The 21,529-nt window shown below is 42.7% G+C and overlaps 1 protein-coding gene across 34 annotated transcripts in view; it reads right to left on the reverse strand.

Annotated features, from left to right (window-relative positions):
- lrrfip2 (leucine rich repeat (in FLII) interacting protein 2) overlaps window positions 1-21,529 on the reverse strand; it is a 299,977-nt gene that overhangs the window by 171,392 nt on the left and 107,056 nt on the right. For 19 of the 34 annotated variants that reach the window (XM_072467326.1, XM_072467349.1, XM_072467333.1 and 16 more), the window contains 5 exons: window positions 20,218-20,265; window positions 11,927-11,977; window positions 11,784-11,831; window positions 7,910-7,969; window positions 1,944-1,997 (listed from right to left, as the gene is read on the reverse strand). The exons of 8 other annotated variants lie outside the window; for them this stretch is intronic. In XM_072467326.1, the coding sequence (XP_072323427.1) occupies window positions 1,944-1,997; window positions 7,910-7,969; window positions 11,784-11,831; window positions 11,927-11,977; window positions 20,218-20,265 (261 nt within the window). The remainder of the gene's footprint in view (window positions 1-1,943; window positions 1,998-7,909; window positions 7,970-11,783; window positions 11,832-11,926; window positions 11,978-20,217; window positions 20,266-21,529) is intronic. 7 more of the 34 variants (XM_072467357.1, XM_072467358.1, XM_072467328.1 and 4 more) reach the window with 5 other exon arrangements.

A 21,529-nucleotide genomic window follows, 5' to 3' on the forward strand; every position in this document is an offset into this window, starting at 1 on the left:
TGGCATGTGGTCTGACATCACGATCGCCAAATACTCGGTCCCAACCAACCCCGCCAGCAGCGCCTTGTCCAGGACAAAAAAAATCAATCCGGAGAACCCCCTGTTGACATACGAAACAAACACAAATTCCTTCGCCCTCGGCCTCCCAAACCACCATGGATCCGCCACTACCAGTCGCTCCTTAAACTCCAGCAACTCCTTCGCCATTGGCAACACCCTCATAGACCTGGGGCAAGACGTGGCCAGCCTCGGATCCAACATCGTATTAAAATTCACACCCCCATGGTCAGTTGGAGAGTGTCCAAGCCCGGTATCTTTGCCAGGACTTGCCGCAAACCCCACATCTTCCCAATTTTGGGTATCAATATTCAGCAGCATCATCTCCTGCTCACCATCACAAATCTACCCCCAGGGTCCGCCATTATGGTCCCTACCTCAAAGGACATAGTCTTATTAACCAACACTGCCACCCACCTTGTCTTCATACCCAGCCCCAAATAAACACTTGTTCCAACCATCCCTTACACAGCCTGGTCTCATCAACCACCTTCAAGCGATCCCCCCCCCCCCCTCGGATCAGCCATATCTCCGCTTTAACCAGCTTCCCCTGGTCCATGCCCCACGCCCCCTCAGGCCTCCCAGAGATGTCCGCTGCCATCAAAACCTAAGCAGCTGCACTACACCAAATCCACCAATGTAAGCAATCCCCTTCCCCACGCCCCCCAGACCATCTCCAATAAAGAACAAGAAATAAAAAACAAAAACCAGCCCCCACTCCCCGCAACAGTTCTATCCCCCACTTAACTCCCATTAACTAGCTGATCCAACAGCATGGTGCCCCCTACCCGAAGCAACTGCCTTCCCCCAAACCCCCCCTAATCCCTTACACCCGGTTCTCCATCTTCCCACTTATACCCAAAACCCACATAATATGCAACATGATACAACATTCAAACCCAACAGAAGAACGCCAACACTCCCCTGCCACTTGTATCTACATAGTCCAAAGTTCTTACAAGTTCCTAAGTCTATGGTCTCGCAGAAATCTGCTCCTTTCCTCCGGCGTGTCCCTGTAGAAGTCCTGGCCCTGTACGTGGCCTACAACCGGACTGGGCATAGCACCTCAAACTTCACTCCTTTCTTGAACAGGACCGCTTTAACCCTCTTAAACCCAGCCCGGCACTTTGCCAGCTCCGCACCCAGATCCTGGTAGATCCGAAACACATTCCCTATCCAGAGATTCTGACTCTTCAACCGATTCCCCAAATCATCCATCTTCTTCCGCAGCTTCCTTTGGCCCTCCGCCACCAGCATAACCTCTGCCTCCAACGAGGCCAACCGGTCCTCATGGTCCACCATCAACTCTTCCACATTTTGGAGGGATGCACTATGTGCCTCCAAACTCTGCTCCACTCTCTCAATGGCTGCCCGAATCAGGTCTGCCACCTTAGCCAGGTCTTCGGAGGCCTCCTGCCTTTGCTGCCGAAATTTGACTGTCAAAAAATCCACAAAATGTATAGTGGACCACTGAGCAGGCAACAATGCCACACAGTTCTCCACCATTATTCCATCTATCGCACTCCTCGCAAGCTCCTGGTCTGACTGTTGCCTCTTTACAGTTGCACTCCTTGTTTGATAGGGCTGAGAGCCAGCAAACACTCCCGTGAACATTTGATAGGGCTGAGAGCCATCAAACAAGCCTGTGAACAGGTAACAAGGACCAAACAATTCCACCCCAAACAGGAGCCAGCAAATGTGCGACCCCTCAATCCATGGCCGCCACCGGAAGTCCTCGAAATTCTAACACAGGTAATTCAGCTTTCAATCCTGAAGCAAAGGATTTTCATAATAACCAAGGTGAAGGATATATATATACAATGTACCATAACTCATTTTGTACAGATTAAATTTTAAAACCAAGTGACAACACATAGTTTACATACAACTCGGGAGGTTTTCTCAAGATGAGCTGATTTATCCTTTGCACGAGATGTCATCTACGAATGCACAGACAAGGAAATAAGAAGAAAAAATGAAGAACAGGATATAGACAGATCTGGAAATAAATTAAGATTGAAACTATAAAGATGTGCATTTGGACTCTTTCCTCTCTCCTCCTCGCTGCAATATGACAAAAATGTAAAATGGTAGTAATTTTTTGACCACAAGGACACGGATTCCATTCTGACAGTCCCTGAAATTTGATGATCAGGTTGTGTACACTTCTAGGTGAATAACCTACTGTATAAATACAGCATTACAAAAAGCCATCTCTACTTTCAAATATGTTTCATGTCAACTTACATATTTGTCATATTTCAATTCAAAACATTGTTAAATCTCATGTGGAAAAAAAACGCTGATAAATATAAATAAGATAAGCTAATAATCAGTCTGTTTGTTCAGGGAAAATTATCTAAAAATTCCTTGACTTGTCTTTTCAAATTGAATTTCCATAAAAGTGGCCCACAATTCTGAAGGTCTTGAAAGAAGTGTTTAACGAGACAGTTGATGCATTTGTCTTTATTTTCCAAAATTCTCAAGGTTGCATTAAGCTGTGAGATAGCAAATGTAACTGCTTTATTCAAAAAAGAGGGAAACAGAAAACAGGAAATGATAGGTCACTCATATGGCACATGGCATTTTTTCTGGCTCATCTTAATCTCCATCTCTTTTATCACCCAGGAAGCTCGGAATTTGTTTCCCCCACCTTTCCCCTTCATGGGAATATACCTTGACTACACCCAAACTAGCCCATTGTTCAGTCACAGTTTTACCTGAAGATATTAGATTCTAATATACGTGGGCCGCATCCATTCTCACGCCACTGAAGTTGGCTTTCCCTCAGTTCATTATTCTTGGTAAGAAGTCTCACAACACCAGGTTAAAGTCCAACAGGTTTGTTTCAAACACTAGCTTTTGGAGCACTGCTCCTTCCTCAGGTGAAGGAGCAGTGCTCCGAAAGCTAGTGTTTGAAACAAACCTGTTGGACTTTAACCTGGTGTTGTAAGACTTCTTACTGTGCTCACCCCAGTCCAACGCCGGCAACTCCACTTCATTATTTTTACCCTAGATTGATGTTTGTCCTTTTTGCACACCCAATCCAAGCCTGATGATACATGGTTACTGTCACCGAAATGTTCCCCCAATGATATCTGATCCACTTGGCCCACCTCACTCCCAAAAGCCAAGATGAGCTGATAGTGTATGTTCTGGAGAATTTTCTACATCAGTTTGTTTTCAGACCAATGAGAAAATAAGCATTGCTTATTGCTGGAGAAAATTCTCCAGAACACCCAGTATGAACTGTTGTTGCTCTCTGCCCTTTACACTACTACTATCCCAGTCTATATTAGGATAACCAAAAGTTCCCCCCTTAAAACAAAGACTCTATAATTCTTGCACGTCTCTGTGATTTCCTTAAAAATTTGTTTCTCTACATTTTCCCTCTAGTTGGTGCCCATGGACGTCACCGAGCCATTTAATTACACTCTGTGCTTCCTTAGCTCTGGCCAAATACATTTTGTCCTTTCATTTTGACGAAATCCGCTCCAGCACTTCAATCTTCACCTTAATCAATACAGTCATCCACCTCCTCCCCTTCCTTCCAAATTGTCCTGAACACCGATCCAGAAATATTTGATACCAGTCCTGCTCTTCTTTCAACCAGCTCTATGATTACAATATACTTCCATGTGGCTGTTTGAAACTGACCAAACGTATTTACCCACTCGGCATATTCACATATCTGCATGGTAACCCTAATTTAGACCTTTTCTTATTGCCTTCTTCTTTTGACTTCTGGCAGTCCTTATCTCCCTGCACACCCTTAAGCTGGCAGTCACTTATTCCTTCTCTCCCTGTATACCCTTAAGCTGTGGGATAGCGTCTATAAACATACGATTCACAGAGCCCTCAGCCTTGTGAACATGCTGCAGTGAGACCAGCTCACATTCTGAAACACCGAGCTACAGTTGCTGCAGCTGACCAAACCTCCTGCCCACATCATGATCCAGACACTGGAGCATCCTGAAGTTTCCAAGTGGAACCGGATACGCACTCCAGGGGACGGAGCGGCCCTACCATTTCTCCATCTATTCGATAATAAAGGCTTATAATAAAATTTCAAGACTCACCAGCTACTTACTTCTCTTCTGATGTCATTTAAATATAGGACGGTTACCTTAACTATTATCCAAAAAATAAATTGAAAACTTTAAATTCCCAGCTCCTCAGACTAACTCCATAACACTGAAGAAAGGGAAACTAAGCTAAAACAAACATCAGTCAATCAACTCATGATTTTCCTGTGATACCATTCTCCCCTCCCATCTCCCCATCCCGCAACCTAGTGGTTATCTGAGTCCCACTTTGATGATTCTGACCTGAACAAGTCATTTCCTCTACATTGAGGATTCACCTCACACATCTCTGCAATAAATTCTATTTGTGACTTGTCTGTTCATTTTGCTCGCCTATTTAGGTCCTGTTGTTACAAATGGGACCTGGAATTGGGATAGGAGATGGAGTGGGCGATTTAGGGGTAAACAGACCGAGGGTAAAACTGCGAGCAGAGAGTTCGAGGTATACGTCTACACCTGACCCGAGTTACATTGTCCCATTCAGATTTAAACTCGCGAACAGGAATAAACAGGTTACCCATGTTCAGCCGAGGTGATTTACTCAAGATCCATTGCCCTCTGGGACACTCTGATCTGACCAGCTATTAGCCCATAATGGCTTCTTGTGGAGGTTAATTGCATATTAATAGCATGGCCTTGTTTTTTTGTGTAAGGCAGCACGGTAGCCTTGTGGATAGCACAATTGCTTCACAGCTCCAGGGTCCCAGGTTCGATTCCGGCTTGGGTCACTGTCTGTGCGGAGTCTGCACATCCTCCCAGTGTGTGCGTGGGTTTCCTCCGGGTGCTCCGGTTTCCTCCCACAGTCCAAAGATGAGCAGGTTAGGTGGATTGGCCATGATAAATTGCCCTTAGTGTCCAAAATTGTCCTTAGTGTTGGGTGGGGTTATTGGGTTATGGGGGTAGGGTGGAGGTGTTGACCTTGGGTAGGGTGCTCTTTCCAAGGGCCAGTGCAGACTCGATGGGCCGAATGGCCTCCTTCTGCATTGTAAATTCTATGTAAAAAAATGGGAGTGGACAGATAACAATGATGAGTTCAAGTCTGGACACCAGGACAGAATCATTGTTTGAGGGGTTGGGCAGAGCTCAGAAAGAAAAATATCCTGTTCAAACATGTGGGGGCAGAAGGATTTGGAAAGACACTGGGACAGGTCATGAAAAGCTACCACAGAGACCGGCTTCGAAAAGAGGTCTGAAGGAGTTACTCTAGCAGCAGAAATATATTATATAAATGTAAGTATAGTTGCCTGCCTGACTAAGCAGAGTTGAGAGCTGTATGTCCATTTTATGTGCTGTTTAATGGGCAATAGTACGTTCGGGTTAAAAGATACATGTATGCTGTTCTTGTTAGGTTTGAAGTTTAAAAGTTTAAATATTGTTTCCATTTTGATTTAATAAAGTTTTGTGTGTAAAAATAATCAAGCCCTATTTCTTATGCAATCACTCCTGAAGTGAATCGATTTTTCTGCAAAGTGCACACCCCAAGAACGGTGTGACAGCCCCTGATTGGACTCAATCAACCAGGGTGATCGAGCTCTGATCAACCGATTGGCAATGACCCAGAGACCGCCCAAAAGGGCGCGAAATCCAGGAAGGTTAAAAGATGCCGTACCACCTTAGAAACTCTCTCTGCAGCAGCCAGCAACAGGAACACAACAACAGTGATCTTCACCGGCCACCATGAAGAGGGCCATCATGCCACCAGTAGAAGGAAAACCAGAGCCAGAGTGTCAGACTAGGCCAAGGATCAAACATCAAGGACGACAGAAACCAACTCACGGATAAAGGCCAATATCTGTTTGGGTGCTTGTCAGTCACTCAAAGTTAAGTCAAGGTTTAGCAATACACTTTAACGTTCCGTTGTAAAACTTAGACTGATTGACGTTAACATTGTGTGTGTGAATAAAGATTATTGATCTGAAACAAAGTCGACTCGCAGTCATTTCTCCACTGCATACGGGTATAAGACACATTGTGCGCAACAAATAGATTGTGAACTAGCATACAGAGTTAAATATTTACATCATTGAAGTATCCTGGTTTAATTCAATTAAAAACAAACGTATTTTCATACACCATAACATTTAGGAAGTCTTTGCAATCCATATGTGGTAATACCAAAACTGAGTTTAAAAAGTGAATCATAATTCTTTCCATTACCTAACCTAAAAGTCAAGCAAAGTCCCCAAGGCAAGCTTACCCCACACTAACCCATCAAAACATAACCCTCATGTCCTTTTTCTTCAAAGTCTCGTTTTGAAAAAGTTTCATAACATTGTCATAACTGGATCCCATTTAGGACACAAGTGAAATGTTATTTGGGTTAAGGACCTAAAACATGCTAACACTGGTTCATCTGGATTACTATATCAAAAAATGGCAAAACTTTATGATGGTATTCGTGATTAAACTCACAGGGAAAATATTTAAGTTTTAAGGAAAGTAAATGACAGTAGGCCAGCATGGATTTCCTGACCTGTGTACACAAAATAATTTAAAATAATTAGAAAGCATTGATCAGAAAACCGAAGTTGCGGAGTTCCTTTATCTAAACGGTCTCTGATCTTAGAAATTCAAAAAGGTAGTTTGATCTTTGATGGAATCTGGATTTAGTTATATTTACTTATTTGTTTTGGAGGTAGGAGGAAGAGACAGGAAAAACGGATACAGTTTAAGTTTCTTCGAGTAAACAAAGTGCAATAAAGTGACACGTGCAAACTAAAAGTTGATTAAACAGTATTAAGTTCACAAATACACAAAGTACTCATGCAGCAATTTTGAAAACCTGCAGCACAAGTCACTCTAAGGATTCTTACTGATTAGCAAGTGTATGTAATTAGTTGTTTGATAGTACAGAACATGAATATGGCTGTAAATAAGAGACATGTTAGATCTTTTCATCTTGCACTAAATAGGACACTTTGCAAGAGTAATATAGTATATGAATTTTAGTGCCAGTACGGTGCTAGGTATGAAGGCCATTTGTCCCAAAGACTGGCATATTGCATCAAACAGCATGCCCGTTCCGCGTTCGCAACAGGAAATTTACAGACTTTACCCAACCAGCCTGTGCTTGCAAAATTTAAAACAGTGTCAATAATAGATGTGATTCGGTGATTGAACTACATTGCTAAATAACCCTCAGTATACTAAGAATTAAAATGACAACCATTTTTAAGATTTCCAACCAGATTTGCAGTGTGCCGCTTTTACATATATTGGAAGCTATATACAAGGCCCTGTTTCTGCAGACAGAAAGATCATATACACACAGTGCGCTGGTTTCAGCTAAACAAAATAAGTGACAGCCATTTGGTGATTTATTCTCCAGGGCATTTCCTTGACCAATCAGGGTCAAGCTGCCTGGTTTAAATTTCGAACAAATTTCGTCCCCAAAACCCCAAAGATGTGCGGGGTAGATGGATTGATCACACTAAATTGCCTCTTAATTTATTTTTAAAAAAAGAAAATTTCGAACAATGCTTGGCAGTTAACCTGTCAGTCACCATCACCTGGTGCAGTCTCCATGACACCTCCACCAGAATTCACTTGCCAACCAATCAGCACTCGTCATATATAGTGTAACTTCTTGTTTTCCACTTACACTGGTATTCTTGCAAAGTGCCTTGATGCGCAAGATGAAAAGCTCTCTTTTGTCAGCAAAGCGTAGGTAACACTTCTCAATCTGTGTTGACACTGCACACAACAAATTTGCATGCAGTCAATTATAGAGACAGTTAACACTCAACACAGATTGCTGCTTTACAAACCGCAAGGTCATTTCGTCTTGAACTGCTTCTGTGAGACACACCCACATCAAAGGAAGAGTGCTTTGAAAAGAATAAGCATGGTGAGAATGAGAATGTATTCTAGGATTATCATACTGCTCCAAAACTGTGCTTTAAAACACATCCTTCTATGGGTTTACACACACAGCCAAGGTTGAAATATTTGTCACATAAAAGAAAATTCATAGGGCGCAATTTAATGGCCGCATTGTACTTAAGCGAGGGTGCAACGTGACTTAGATCGTGGGAAAGGCCAAAAACGAGAACCATGCCGGGTGCCAATTGGATTTCTAATTAACTGGCCCGCTTCCTTTGCCGAAATCAGGCACCCGCCATAGCGAGAAACCAATAATTACCATTTAAGCCCAATCTCATACAATTAATTGGTGCGACTCCCTATCTAACCCGTGATCTAACCACTTACCCAGCGAGTTGTCACGCGGGCGCTGATTAGTACAGCTTTCTAAAAACGTGAAGCTGGCAGAGTGGCTGCTGCAAGGACCCGGGGAGGTGAGTAGCCATCTTCGTTCCCAGGCAATGAGGGAACTGGGGAGGCCCTCATATTCGCCCGCTACTCTCCCCACCCCTTCTGCCTGCATTTCTCACCCTCCCAGAGTTTCTGTTACATCAATCCAGGGTGCTAGGACTGTGCTGGCACTGTCAAAGGGTCACTGTTGAGGACAGGGGGCTGATGATAACCAGCAGAGAGTTTTGCACTGGTGTTATTCAACCTATGCCATAGTCTGATACCTCCTCAGCATTCTCGCCTTCTCCTTGCAGTGGCCACATGTTCCTCCATCTCCAGCACGTCGCCCGCTGGGCGTTCCAGGCGCGGAGGAGATCAATGGGGGAATTGAGGATCTCTGGGTGGGAGCTACTTCTGTTTGTCAGTCTAACACCTAATTCCTTACAGATATTAAACGATATGGACGGTACTTTTGACCCCTCAGAACAGGCCTTAGTGATGCTGCTCATAGGCTGGGAGGTCAGACCCCGGAGACAACAGCAGCAGCATCTTCAGATGCTCAAGGCGGTGGACCACGTGCATGGACCCACCCCACACCCTGAAGCCCCAGCCGCCCATCACCCAGCGAGGGACCCAGGGTGTACCGGCGTTGCTGGTCGTTTGAACAGATGATGGATGAAGTGTGAACTTTTATGCCTCGAGATCCTTCCAGGGTTCGAGCGGGGATCTGTGTGGCATCTCGCAGGCCACAGCCCACAGGTGCATTGGATCGGTCACGGATGCCCTGCTTGCCCGGGCGGAAAACTACATCAACTTTGACATGGAGCAAGCCCAACAGGAAGGCTGGGCAGCAGGATTCTTCGCCATTGCCGGGATGCCGCGTGGTGCAGGGGGCTGATAGACTACACGCATGTCGTCTTGCGCTCACAGGGCCATCCTGGAGTTCACTACGTTAACAGGAAGGGATTCCACTCCCTGAACATACACCGCATACAGATCGTGCACGTGTGTGCATGCTTCCCAGGGAGTGTTCACGACAGCTAATTCCTGGGCAGTCAGACATCTCCGGCCTCTTTGACAACGACTCCAGGATGGGCTGCTGCTCTTGGGAGATAAGGGGTACACGCTTAAGATCTGGCTAATGACACGAGTACGGAGTCCAGAGATCGAAACGGAGAGCTGATACAATAAGGCCATCCATTGAGAGGGGCTGTCATGGAGAGGTGCAGTGGACTGCTCAAAATGCGTCTCCGATGCCTCGACTGCTCGGTGGTGCCCTGCAGTACACCACCCGGAGGATCACTCGCTTTGTGGTGGTCTGCTGTGTCCTCCACAACCTGGCACAACAGCGGGGTGGTGTGCTGGAGGTTGGGGATGAGGAACATGTGCTCACCTCAGAGGAGGAGGAGGATGACGAGGATGCCTCGGAGGTGCCAAACCAGGAGGGGCTGGAGGACAAGCCCAGGGAGGACCCGCAGGACCATCAGAAAATTGAGGACAGGGGGCAGCGGAGAGGGTCCAGCAAGCCCGGAGGGCCAAGGAGGTCCTCACCCTCCTCACATAGGCCGTGGCCTCGTCCGTCGGTCTCCTCCCTACGCCACTCCTGCTCCCCCTCCCTCAGCCTTCCCTCCTCCCTCCCTTCCCCCTCACCATTTGGCTCCTCCCCACACAACCACCCTCTTCCATCCTCCGAGGGTCTGTGTAACATCACTCCAGGGTGATGGAGGGAACTGCGTCCGCACTGTCAGCAGGTCACTGTCAAGGACATGGGGGTGATGATAACCCACTGAGAGACTATGCCATAGTCTGACTCCTGCCTGTCTGCTGAGTGCTCGAGTTCACACCCATCACCTGCACATGGTGTGCCTGGGTAGTTGGAGGGGGTGGGTCAGAAAAAAGAGGTATCCAGGATCTCTTTTGCCGGGGAGCTGGGGCAGGGGATTGGTGCTCAGCCCGCATTGCAGAAGATAGTGCTTATTGGCTGAAAACAAAAGGAGGTACTTTGTATGAAATGGAGTAAAATTCGCAACTGTAACCACAAGGCAACCAATAAAACTCTTGCTTTCCAAGCATGTAAGGGACGTTGAGCGGCTCCAGGAGCATCGACAGCCCAATCTCTTTGGAACCTTGTGGCTATGTGGATAATGTGCTTATGCCTGTGATTCCCAACAATTTCCAGATTTCAGGCACACAAAAACAATTATTTCACATGGAGAATCAGCCAGATTCATTTGGTGGTAAGTCACACTCATTTCAGCGAAACATAAATTACAGTACCAGCCATCGGTTCAATGGACTAATCCAGCTTTTAGAAATGACCAAGTATCCCAAAGGAAAGAAAAAGGTGTGAAACAATTGACAAATAATTATATTGTACATTAAAAGCACTTGCTGCTGAACCTTCCAAAAGCTCTCCCAGAGCCTCTTGATGTGGTGATTAAGGTTAATCATACAGTACAAGTAGATCTGTACAATCTTTCTCTGGATCCAAGTCTTTTTATTCATTAGGTCTACTTCTGACACCATTCTACAGAACAAGCAATTTGGAAAGGAGAAAAAAAAATTGGCAGACACAAAAAACAGCCAAAATGAATTCTCAGCAGGAAAATAGAAACTCAATTGTTTCACATTAAGAAGCCATAATCTTGGCCACCTTTCTCAACTCAAGACGTGTACAGAAATGTATCTTTGGGACAGCTTGAAATAAAGAAAGACTTACAATGCAAGATTTCGCTTTGGAATTCATAACTTTTACCCTTTTCACTGTGCCACATTCCATAGTGTAAAGCATTATATTACAATAATTAGTGATAAAATTATATTTATGGCCAAATGCAGTGTCTATGGATTTTTTTAGACTGGTATCTCTACTCTTATAATAATGTCCCCATCCAATTCTTCTTTTCTATTTGTTCACACTGTCACAAACCCATTTCTCGTGTTCTGTATCTTGTTTTGTCTCTTATTACTTCTTATTCATTCTCTTTCCACTTCTGTAAGCTTTTAAACACATTTTTAACAACATTTTTGGTAATCTGGTTAGCATGTGGCACTGCTTTTTGAATTGCAAACAGAGTCAAGTCCACAAATACTATTTCATTTGCTATTATTCCTAGCCATTTGTTTGGAGTTAGACTGGACAATTTCTATTCAAGTTAGTGGAGGTTGTGTTGTCAGTTGTTGCTGAAGAACCAAAGACTTTCTGTGCTCACTTGTTACCATCTTCCCCACCTTTCACTCTTGTCAGAGTGCATTATCTATAGACTAACAACCAAAATATGGAAATTAGATTCTATCCCATTTTCAGGTATGAGCAAAATGCCTTGTATCTAAGATGAGCCAGTAGAAGGTTGGTCATTACTATTGATGGAACTCAAATGAAGTACTAACCCTTTGGCTACCAGCACTGTAAACAGAGAAGGCACCCTCATTTGTTGCCTGATGAATAAAAAGGAAAACAAATGAGAATGGATTGAACAATGAAAATAGTCTAGGCTATGAAAATGAAAAGGAAAGAATTTTCTTTTACAAACCAAGTGATGTCGGCTAGGCTTATAAGAGTACTTGGCACGTTCTGTATTCTCCTGGGAGGAAGACAGTGAACAAGATCAGAAACACAACTGATCATACTAACAAACAACAGCATGAAAGAATTTCCGACTTTTCAAATGATGCGAAAATTCATTATGTTCAAAAGACATCAAGCAAAAACCATGGACTCAATATTAGACATTATAGCAGGGCAGATGCAAAGAGCCTGTGCAAAGTGTAGTGGTTTGTGTGGTTGAGCATTCGTCAAAACAGAAGGCAGTTCTGGCACTCAATTTTTTTTCAAACTATTAACAAACCACTGTTGAATCAAAGAACCCTTTAGTCCCATCAACAATGCCTCCTGGGAATGTCCACTTCACAGCAAAAAATAAACAACTAACTCTGGCACTTGGCCCATATAATGACTACTTGCAGCACAAACTGCGTTAACATACTGTTGATATTTCATTTTATCAATTTTCTTCATAGCTTAATTACGCTGAAGGGACTCATCACTTCCTTGACATCTGCGTCCAGTTCTGGGGATCAGCTCTCGACCAATATCCGCTGCAAGACCAGACTCCCATAGCTCGCTTGACGACACTTACCCACACCTTGCTTCCTGTAAAAATTCGATTCAATCGTCTCTCAGTTTTCCTGACTCTGTTGCATCTGCTCTGAATCTGTCACTTTCCATATCAGTGCTTCTGGTCGGTCTTTCTTTACGCTCATCCAAGGATTCCCTTCCAACTAGCTGGCATGGCCTTTACCCATTTCCCACACTTCTGCTTTCAACCTTTGCCCAACCTCTATGAACCTCCCCTCTGTTGTATCTGTCATCTACCAAGCAGACCTTTACCGTACCTCTGTGACACTGTGGTTCTACTCTCATACTTATTTTTATAAATAACTAAATACACACACATTCACAATGATCCGAACAAGAGGAACTTCCTGGCATTCAGACAGCTGCCACCTCATTATCTTTGACAAAACATGAATGACCCCTGAGGCTGCAGAGATCAAATCCAAGGGAATTGTACAAAGGTCATTCTCTCTCCCCCCCCCCCCCAAGGACAATCCTGACCAGTGGAGACTACCTGCCTGATAGGACAAATGACTCGGACATCTCTTTTGAAATTATTACAGGAAATTAATCATCTCAGGAATCTAGACAAAGGAATATATACCCTTTGTCTAAGCCAAAGTGGAGAAGTGGGAGTCCTTTCATATGGAATCTCCACAGTGCAGGAGGTCATTCGGCCCATCGAGTCTGCACCAAACCTCTGAAAGAGCATGGTATCCCCACCTAACCGGTACATAAGGGTCAATTTAGCATGGCCAGTGCACCTAACCTGCACAGCTTTGGACCGTGAAAGGAAACCCACGCAGACAGGGGGAGAAAGTGCAAACTCCACACAGTCAACCAAGGTTGGAATCTAACCTGGGTCCCTGGCGCTGTGAGGAAGCAGTGCTAACCACTGTGCCGCCCCATGACACACACTGGGTGACCTTAATGCGGAAACTGTGGTTCGTCAGCAAGTGTGACCCCAAGCTTCCAGTCGCCTGTCATTTTAAATTTCACAACAAACTATGACCTTGGCCTCCTACACTGTTCCAACGCAAGCTCGAGGAACAGCACCTCATTTCATCTTCGGCAACTTGCATCTTATGATTAATCAGATTTCAACAATTTCAGATCATAACCCTAACCAATTATTTTGACCAGCAGCTGTTGGTAATGATTTTGCTCTTCCCATTTGCTCATTCTCGCACTTCAATTCCGAAATGAAGGAACTCTTTTCAAAGGAATTAATCATGTACCCTTCCAATTATGATATACAGGTACATCCCAAATTTATGGAACACCAATTTACTGGAAATGCTGGTTTTACAGGCAGGTTTGCGGTCTGTAATGGCAGCAGGTGAATATAGGATGTCACTGGGCACGGTAATTTAGATTTATTTTACAACTGAATTGTGGCCATAATGGGTCAATTTATATTGTTTATTGATCATCTTCAATCTGAAGACAGCACTGCAATACTTGTGCCTATCTACTTCTTCCAAGATTTTTTCGGTCGATTAGGCTAAAGTGTTCCCTTGCGGAAACACAAAATGAGCTTTAAAGAAAATTGTTTTTACGGAATTAACTCGGCCCTGACCCATTTCGTACAAACGGGATTTGCCCGTCATACTAACATCCTACACATTCAAATTTTTGAATGTAAAGCTCACCTGTGTCCTGTTAAAGGGACTCATATCAATTTTATCTGGGCTGCCTGATAATAATGATCTTTATTAATGTCACAAGTATGCTTACATTAACACTGCAATGAAGTTATTGTGAAAATCCCCTAGTCGCCACACTCAGGCGCCTGTTCGGGTACACTGAGGGAGAATTCAGAATGTCCAATTCACTCAACAAACATGTCTTTCGAGAATTGTGGGAGGAAACCAGAGCACCTGGAGAAAACCCAAGGAGACATGGGGAGAACATGCATACTCCGCAGAGTGACCCAAGCTGGGAATCGAACCCGGGTCCCTGGCGCTGTGAAGCAACAGTGCTAATGACTGTGCTATCATGCTGCCCATATATGAACATTGATGTTATGTTAATGATATGTTAATATGAAAACTTTCTATTCTCTTCAGCTGAAAAATAACTCCACAGGTTCAGCAACTTGATGATTGAATACTTCACAATATGACACATTCCTGCACTTCCTGACATGGTATATTCCCCTATTGAAACAATGCCACCGTTTTAGGTGCAACTCTTTAGTGCTTGTCTACCCACTGCAGAGTTGCTGAGTGTTTCAGGATCTATTTTCTTCTCTTTTGTTGTTTACAAGACTGTCTGCACTGTAATATTACTGACATGCTGGTGTGAGACATTTCTACCATGAAGACACCTCCAGTCATTAAGACCGCAGCTTTAGCCTGGATACAGTCACTGATCCTGTTGCCGTACTCAGAGGACAAAGCTCAACTTGATCAGCACTACAGGCTTTTGAGTAAGACTGACTTGGTGGCACCTATCTTCCCATTCTTATGAATTTAGTCCTGGTCTCTCTGGGACCTCTTGTCTCCTCACAGTATTCTGTCAGTTAGTGCAAGGCTCAGCTGACCTAATTACTCATCCATTTTCAGAGATGACTCGGCCATCCTCTTGAATGCCTTGACTGAACATACCACCACCACACTCACAGGCAGCACATTCCAGACCTCAACAACTCACTGTGTGAAGTGTTTCATATCTCCCTTGCTTCTTTTGTCGCTTACCATAAATCAGCGCCCTCTCGTTCTCAATCCTTCCACCAGTAGGAACAGCTCCTTCCAACACCGGGTTTACAGGTGCAACAGGTGATTAAGAAGGCAAATGGAATTTTGTCCTTCATTGCTAGAGGGATGGAGTTTAAGACTAGGGAGGTTCTGCTGCAATTGTATAAGGTGTTAGTGAGGCCACACCTGGAGTATTGTGTTCAGTTTTGGTCTCCTTACTTGAGAAAGGACGTACTGGCACTGGAGGGTGTGCAGAGGAGATTCACTAGGTTAATCCCAGAGTTGAAGGGGTTGGATTACGAGGAGAGGTTGAGTAGATTGGGACTGTACTCGTTGGAATTTAGAAGGATGAGGGGGGATCTGATAGAAACATATAAGATTATGAAGGGAATAGATAGGATAGATGCAGGCAGGTTGTTTCCACTGGCGGGTGAAAGCAGAACTAGGGGACATAGCCTCAAAATAAGGGGAAGTAGATTTAGGACTGAGTTTAGGAGAAACTTCTTCACCCAAAGGGTTGTGAATCTATGGAATTCCTTGCCCAGTGAAGCAGTAGGGGCTCCTTCATTAAATGTTTTTAAGATAAAGATAGATAGTTTTTTGAAGAATAAAGGGATTAAGGGTTATGGCGTTTGGGCCGGAAAGTGGAGCTGAGTCCACAAAAGATCAGCCATGATCTCATTGAATGGTGGAGCAGGCTCGAGGGGCCAGATGGCCGACTCCTGCTCCTAGTTCTTATGTTCTTATGATCCATACTTCAGTGGAACTTCAATTACCTACCATTCAAGTAGTCGCATTCTCACCGCCAAAATTTGAGGCAGGGTAAATTTTAACCTGTTGAATGGAAATTTGAAGATGCCTGCTGGTGTCAGTGCTGAATCATAAGATTGTGTTCTCAGGTGCCACTCTAAATTTGAAAACAAAATCTAGCCTGACAGTGCAGTGCTGAGATGATTTTGCATGCTTGAAGGTTGTCTTTTGAATGAATCCTTGAACCAAAGCCCCAGGTGCCATCTCAAATCAAGATGAATTCAAAGTAGTTTTGAGAAGCTCTGCACAATACTTATCATTCAACCAAGGGTTGATCTGGTCATTTATCTCAGACGATTGTGGACTTTTGCAATGCACAAATTGGCTGTCGCACTTCCAACAACTGTGATTACATGTCAAAAGTATTTCAAATCATTCTGCGATGCTTTAGGACGTGAATGGTACTTCATAACTTTTATTCTTTCAATTATCCAAGGAGGAGGTTACATCTATTGGGACATACAAGGGGATTCCCCCATATATCAATGACTAGCAACAGAACTCTCAGTTTTTTCTCAGTATTACTAAAATGCTGAGAATATTCTAACTAGACTCAAGATTTTGATTTTGTTGAGGTAACTGGGCCAACAAGACGTGGCAGATGCAATTCACCAATACAAAGTACAGAAGAATAGGTTTGGAGTAAGCACACAAAAAGTATATGTTTGCCATGGTTTGGCATTTTTTCGACAGAATGATTTAGAAATTAGTTACATTTAAACAGTAAATTCAAATGAGATAACAGAAGGAGATAAACAGTCATGAGTTCTGCATAATAGATTTTAGGAGCAAAGGCGCAGGGGAAAGACGTTAAGAGGCTGATTGGCGGTGAATAAACGCCATAAGTTAGCTTTGCTCTCCTGTGTGATTCTAGAACACTTTTGATACAGGAAAGTGAGGGCAGCGGCCAATCATAGAAAATATTGCCTTTTTATGTGTCTCATGTAACAAATGGCAGATTCTCCCCATGGTAGTGCAAAAACTTTAAGGGAGAAAGAATTTTATGTCCTCACCAGAATCTTTTGTTCCTTTGCATTTCAGAGCTTGGCATCTGATTGCAACCAAGGAAATCTACCAAATTAACACTAATACGTCAAATTATATTTGCTTCTAGTAGTGTGATGTGCTTCTGAGTTTCAGCTGGCAACAATTAACAGTGTACATTTATGTATGGTTAAAATAAACTCTGGTCAAACACCCTTGCGGTATAATGGGAGAGTCTTCAGGTTATTAATCTACAGAGAACATGACAACCAAAAACAATTTTGTTCTTATCTATACATCTGCAGGGACAGCATTCAGTATTGGAGATCCTGGCAGTTATTTCCCTTTCACCTTACTAACCCCAGGCCTGGAGGCTAATTTTAGCACTTTAGTTTCTGCCCCATTCAAAATCAAAGTCGTAACCAACAGACACAAAACTGAATCATAAAGTTACAGATCTTCAAATCACAGAACATGTTTAAAAATTGACCAAATGGTTACTCTAACATACCAGAAGCTGATCTCTGCTCTGAGTTTTGATTACATTCTTTGTGACGAGTCTATAAATGATAGAAAGCTAATTACTGTCAGTTGAATATCAACTCCACCCATGAGAACTAAATTTAACCTTCAGTCCTGTTCGGCCCTATAAATACTGAAAGGTGAGATTTCTCCGTTCATACTCTTGTGCTACTCACTCTTCTGTCTGTATCTGCTGGCTAAAGAATGCTGGTCATCAAGACATCTCCCCAGAAAAGAATGCAGCCCAATCTAAGAAACCATAAGCTTTAATATGAGTTGGCTGCAACATTGTCCTTAAATTCAATTTATGCTTCAAATACAACTGATACGGCTATCACCAAATGACAGAAGCACATACTTTGAAATGCAGTTTTGTTGTTCAGAGGCAAAAGCAGACAAGATCACCACACACACACACAAAAAAAAGATATGGCTTCAAGCCCAAAACGAAAAGTAAAGAAACAGACCATATAGAGGATACGGTGCAATACAGCAAAGGAGTCTCAATGCAACACAGAGAGCATCCGTACTCTATTATTATTACATGCAGGGTGCAAAGCGTGTCTCCCTGTAACATGTCATTGTAAAAACAAAATCCCGATAAAGAAAAAAAAGTGTTTGCACTGTGATAGATATGCCCAAAACAGGAGTGTATCAAGCCGTAGGATTTTGTGAGCTATCCAGGGTTTTGTGAGCTATCCAGAAGAAAGCTTTGACAACTTTCATCCCATGATTCTGAAGAAAATGGCTCAAAACAGTTGGGAGTTTTCTTGCAGATATTTTGCAGAGTTCACAGGACAAAGAACACATACCAGAAGAGAGGAAAATAGCAAATGTGATTCCCATCAAAGAAAAGGAGGGAATGAATTAGCCATCAATGACAGACATATACACCTTGAAAATGCGGGAGAGTTGCAGCTAGACATTTAACTCTTCGTAGCAATGCGCTAAAATTAATTGGCAAATGGTTGGTAGACAATGAGTGTTAGCACATGTACATTTATCTCAGAGCGGCAAAAGATTTTCTCTTGGTGCCTCTGTAAATTTTTATAAATGATGAGAGGAATAATTATTTCCAAAATGTCCACACTTTCAGACAGTATCAAACTATGAGAATTACAAATAATGAATAATAATGCATACAAGTTTCACTGAGTTTTGACATGCTTGATCAATGGTAGTGAAGGAGATGGAATTTAATACAGTACTGAAAAAGCAAAGTTGAGATGTCACAGAAGGAAAGTTCTTGCTCAATGCAAATTTCACTAAGGTATGAACAGCAGGGTCATGAGACTACTAAAAACATAAGTACCATATTCCATGATATTATAAAGAAAATAACTTTTGACCACATAACAAGGTGCACAATATAAATTCAGAGACGTCATTTTGAAACTATTTGGCCCTATTAAGACCTAATCTGGAATACTATTTACAGTTTTGGTCACCCTGTTTGAAAAATAATATGCCATTATTGGAGATAGCATAAAAAAGTTAGATACAAGACAGTTGCCAGGACTTAAGATAATTAAATATGGGGAAAGATTGATTACCCTGGCTTTCTTCTGGAAAAATACTAATTAGGGTTGGGACAAGGGTGCAGAAGGAAAGGCAGGTTTACAATTATGGAAGTGTAATGCCTTTCGGCCAGACACCATAGAAAGGTTGTCATTGAATTCAAGTAACCTTCTCTGGAATGCAAGGAATTTACAAATTAACAAAACGAGAAATGCAGAAAAAGTTTTTAAAATTTTTTGTAAAGGTTGGCAATTACACAAACAGATTATTGACATAGGTTGTGGAACAAAAACCTGAATGGATCTCAAGAAGTTCTCATCAACAAATGGAACATAGGATTATTAAAAATGCAGCAAAAGACATTGGGACTACAGAGACTTGTGTTAATGGTTTTAATGCATTTAATAACTATTGCATGCTCAAATTTAAAAATAGGGACCATTAGAAAAGGTGGACATTCACTCAGCGAACATGCTAATAACATTCCTGAAAGGGCAATTTTAAATCCTCAACATCAATATCTCTTCTGAAGAGAAGGTAATCTTGGTAATGGAAAGCAAAATCCTCGTGCCCATGAGAAGAAATCAGTCTTCATTTTGTTTTCAGTTACAGTATAGACATAGACATAGAATTTACAGTGCAGAAGGAGGCCATTCGGCCCATCGAGACTGCACCGACTATTGGAAAGAGCACCCTACCCAAGGTTAACACCTCCACCCGATCCCCATAACCCAGTAACCCCACCCAACACTAAGGGCAATTTTGGACACTAAGGGCAATTTATCATGGCCAACCCACCTAACCTGCACATCTTTGGACTGTGGGAGGAAACCGGAGCACCCGGAGGAAACCCACGCACACACGGGGAGGATGTGCAGACTCCGCACAGACAGTGACCCAAGCCGGGAATCGAACTTGGGACCCTGGATCTATGAAGAAATTGTGCTATCCACAATGCTACCGTGCTGCCCCTTGATGCACTTGATGCAACGTTTGAATTCTTATCTTGCATCTATCAGTGATGTACCAATCTGTTAGACTAATTAAAACAAAAACATCCAGTTAAGCCAGACAAATGCACAACAGGTAAACAGGTGCACTGATCAAAATGCATACAATAGTACTTAAATATTAGGTATTAATGCACACTAGCACCCAACATCAGGCACTGTACCATCCACTGGTGGATCTCTCCCCATTTTCTACCAGATGAACGATAAATCTAAAAGGGAAGGGTGAGAAAAGAAAAATTCCATTTGAAAATCATTTGTTTTGCCTGAAGTATTGACAACTCAGTCTGATACAAACACATGACAGAAAATCAAGTTCAGAATCTGTTGAATTCAGGTTAAACAAGTTTGCACACTTGTTGCATGTTCAGTTTGTGCAAGCTGACCCAGTACCAAGTTATCAAAACAGCTCAATCTTAAGAGTCATAGACAAAAGTTGCACAGGAATCAAATAATTTGCAGATAAAATCATCAAAAGCAGTTTCATCGCTTGGGGTGTAACTGGAGCTTAGTACTAAACAACATGATCCCAAAAGACTCACGGATGAAGTCACTATACATAGATGAGCAATAAAGAATATGAGGAGTCGGCACAGACTCAATGGCCCAAATGGCATACTTCTGTGCCTGAAATGAGTCTGCAACTCCATCAGTATTCAGTTGCACTTCAGCTGTTCTTTCCTTCCTGTTTGAAAGTAATTGTAACATATATGTATTGTTAAAGAAGAAGAAAAGAAAGAAGAAAAGACGTTACAAACATAGGCTGAGCTTTTGTGATGGAAACCAAGGTAGTCTGCCAACTCTAGATAAACAATACTAAATGTAACAACGGTACCAGTAGCAGCAATTATGGTGCACACCTATAGTATAGACACAAAAATATTGATTGCCAGTATCAATAATTTTGGTGTGGCCATAATTGGCGAACTCCAGTCAAACAATGTTTATCGCATGCATTTGACACTAATATTTAGCACCGTCATTTATGTCAGCTAAGCAACCGCAACATTTTTCCAATCAAGTGTCACAAGGTGATCTCAAAAGTATTACAGATCGTGCATAAACTGCCTTCTGCTGGGTTCAGGACTAAGGGTAGGGGAATAGTCCATTTCGACACTTTTGAAGAAACAATCCACATTACAGAATTAATGTCACGCACAGAGTTTGATTAAGGCCCGTACTTCAGTACATGATTGGCTCATAGCAAGGACATACTCCCAGATTCCAGGCAGTTACAAGCGAAAAATGAATTTAAACTTTTGTTTTATTTCATACTAAAAATCCAAAATTCAAAAGTTGGGTATCAAATTAAACACCTAGAGTACAATAACTCAAATCTTTTTTTTTAAACCACTCGATCATTCACTTTTGATCAAAAATTGTTTTATGGCTACACTACACGTTTGCGTTCCAAACTTCACAAGAATTAGAATTTGCCATAATTGGAAAAGCTTCTAGATTGACCTCTTCTCAACG

Source organism: Scyliorhinus torazame, chromosome 11, assembly GCF_047496885.1.
Source record: "Scyliorhinus torazame isolate Kashiwa2021f chromosome 11, sScyTor2.1, whole genome shotgun sequence".
NCBI classification, from domain to species: domain Eukaryota; kingdom Metazoa; phylum Chordata; class Chondrichthyes; order Carcharhiniformes; family Scyliorhinidae; genus Scyliorhinus; species Scyliorhinus torazame.